Raw genomic sequence first — 2,856 nt, 5'->3', positions numbered from 1 at the left:
AATTTTAAATTTTCATCCGTAAGCTATGCAAATTGAACAATTTTATAATTTTAACTACGTTCACATCAAGTAAGGGTAGTATTAAAAAAAAAAAATTACACGTTCTAAAAACATCGATGACAATACAATAATACTAATAATAATAATAAGATAATATAAAATAAAATAAGTTGTACGTTTTCCTAAGTAAATAGAGCCAATTTTAGATAAATACACCATAATATTTTTGTCAATTTTATACTCATCATACATTTTGACTAAAGCTTTAATCCGTCTTAAATCAGAAAGAACCATATTTTTGTTTATTTCTTTTGAAATTGAACATATTTTTGTCATCGTTTCGACTTGGATTTCTGTTATTATTGATATAACCACATGTGTTGGTGGATGGGCGCTATGAAATTGCCCATTGTCCTACCCTATTTCCAGTTTCGTCTATGTGTGACATTCGGCTAGCATGACAACGTTGCACAAAAATAACGTACGCAATCGTGTTATGAAAAAAGGTTGAAAAAGGTACCGCCGATAAGCAGCGTACGCAATCGTATTCTACCCATAATTTCTCTGGGTGGATACTAAAGGTCAAAGGTCGAGACCAATAAACCGTGGTTCTTTTTAGTTTTAAGCCTCGGAATTTCATTATCGTTATATTTTCCATGTGCTCGTATAAATCAAAATATTACCTTTTCATCAAGTCTCAGCATTATACCTACTCGTGACTAACTATAATAGTCTATGCTATACAGGGCAATAGTATAATATTGTCCGAGTATTAGTGCTTCTATCCGAGGAATATAACGGTAAATAGTAAATACTCCTATTACACGTAGATCATACATTACGATCACATGAGTACCTACTGCAAAAATGACAAAATTCCATTATTCCAACATACCCGTCTATATAGGTACTATAATACTACGACTATAATACAGTATACGCCCTAGGAATATTATACCGGGTGTATATAATTCCTAGGATATTTGTACCCCCCAATATGAAGTTTTGGGAGGTATAGAACGCCTAGGATATTCGTACCCCCCGGTATGAAACTTTGGGAGGTATAAATATCCTAGGGTATTCGTACCCCCCGGTATGAGATTTTGGGAGGTATAAAACGCCTAGGATATTCATACCCCCCGGTATGAGATTTTGGGAGGTATAAAACGCCTAGGACATTCATACCCCCCGGAAAGATATTTTGGGAGGTATAGATATCCTAGGAATATTATACCGGGTGTATATAATTCCTAGGATATTTGTACCCCCCAATATGAGGTTTTGGGAGGTATAGAACGCCTAGGATATTCGTACCTCCCGGTATGAAACTTTGGGAGGTATAAATATCCTAGGATATTCGTACTCCTCGGTATGAGATTTTGGGAGGTATAAAACGCCTAGGATATTCATACTCCTCGGAAAGAAATTTTGGGAGGTATAGATATCCTAGGAATATTAAACTCGGGTGTATATAATTCCTAGGATATTTGTACCCCCAATATGAGGTTTTGGGAGGTATAGAACGCCTAGGATATTCGTACCCCCCGGTATGAAACTTTGTGAGGTATAAATATCCTAGGATATTCATACCCCCCGCTATGAGATTTTGGGAGGTATAGAACGCCTAGGATTATCATACCGGGGGTATATAATTCCTAGGATATTCATACCCCCGGTATGAAATTTCGGGAGGTATAAATATCCTAGGATTATCATACCGGGGGTATAAATATTCTAGGTTTTTCATACCCCCATGGAGGTATTATTATCCTAGGATATTTGTACCCCCGGTATATAATTTTGGGGGGTATAAATATCCTAGGAATTTTGTACCGGGGGGTATGAATATCCGGGGGTATGATTCGCCTGTTACACCGGGCTTAACTGATCATCATGCGTCTTACAGAATTCGGTTTACGAATGGGCCCGCGATCATAGGCTACACCACAAGTACACAGATACGAATGCCGATCCGCACAACTCGAATAGAGGGATGTTTTTCTCGCACGTTGGTTGGCTACTGTGCCGGAAACACCCGGACGTCATCGAGAAGGGTCGAACCATTGACACCAGTGATTTGTTGGCCGATCCGATCGTGGCGTTCCAAAAAAAGTAACCATAATCTAATTTATTGGAGTAAACGTAATAACTACCTATGTGTAATAATTAATAATAAACTGCAACGGAGTGTCGGAGTAGATGGGAATTTACGGATACTTGTGTGTTTTGTTACTTTTATACGATTAGATATTTAATATTATATTATAGAAGCTCAAAGCTACAATATTATAAATCCTGTCAAATAATTGATGAAATGTTAAGCATATTATATACTAGGTACCGGTGGTACCGTATATATAAAGAGCAACTTTTGTTTGAGATAGGATCAATAGGTCACCAATAAAGTACATTACTGATATATTAATATTATAATAATTTTATATAACAAATTTACAAATGTAATGTTGGCAATTCTTTGATTTTTTTTAGATTTTGAGAGGAGCGAGGAAGCTAGTGGTTTTACAATGCTGTTTATTATTTTTTTTTTAACTTGTATATAAAATGTCTACCAGAAGAAGTTCTTCGATTTCAACATATTATGGTATCTTATCTTTTGGAAAATTAGATCAAGAGAGATCATTTTTCAATTTTCTCAATAGTTATTAAATGTCACGGAAAAAACCACCGACAAATTACGACTAATTGCTAAAAACAGGATTTTAATTTCTAACGCTTTGTTTATCACCATAGAAACTAATAAAAAATTATAATATTATAATATTAATTCATCTTACAGGCTGTAATAAATAATAAAAATTTTAAATATCCAGACTGACAAACCGTCTCCGCTCAGAT

General features: G+C 35.2%; 1 protein-coding gene across 1 annotated transcript; it reads left to right on the top strand.

Annotated features, from left to right (window-relative positions):
* The first annotated feature begins 1,753 nt into the window (after positions 1-1,753).
* Positions 1,754-2,739, top strand: LOC107885684 (stearoyl-CoA desaturase 5-like). The gene is made up of 3 exons (XM_029492711.1): positions 1,754-1,759; positions 1,889-2,112; positions 2,491-2,739. Exons 1-3 carry the CDS (start codon positions 1,754-1,756, stop codon positions 2,495-2,497), a joined length of 237 nt encoding a protein of 78 aa, XP_029348571.1. The 3' UTR covers positions 2,498-2,739.
* Positions 2,740-2,856: the final 117 nt, after the last annotated feature.

The sequence above is a fragment of the Acyrthosiphon pisum genome, unplaced genomic scaffold, assembly GCF_005508785.2.
Source record: "Acyrthosiphon pisum isolate AL4f unplaced genomic scaffold, pea_aphid_22Mar2018_4r6ur Scaffold_6702;HRSCAF=7270, whole genome shotgun sequence".
Taxonomy (NCBI): Eukaryota; Metazoa; Arthropoda; class Insecta; order Hemiptera; family Aphididae; genus Acyrthosiphon; species Acyrthosiphon pisum.
Note: the sequence above shows the minus strand (reverse complement) of the source record. Positions and strands in the feature narration are given on the sequence as shown.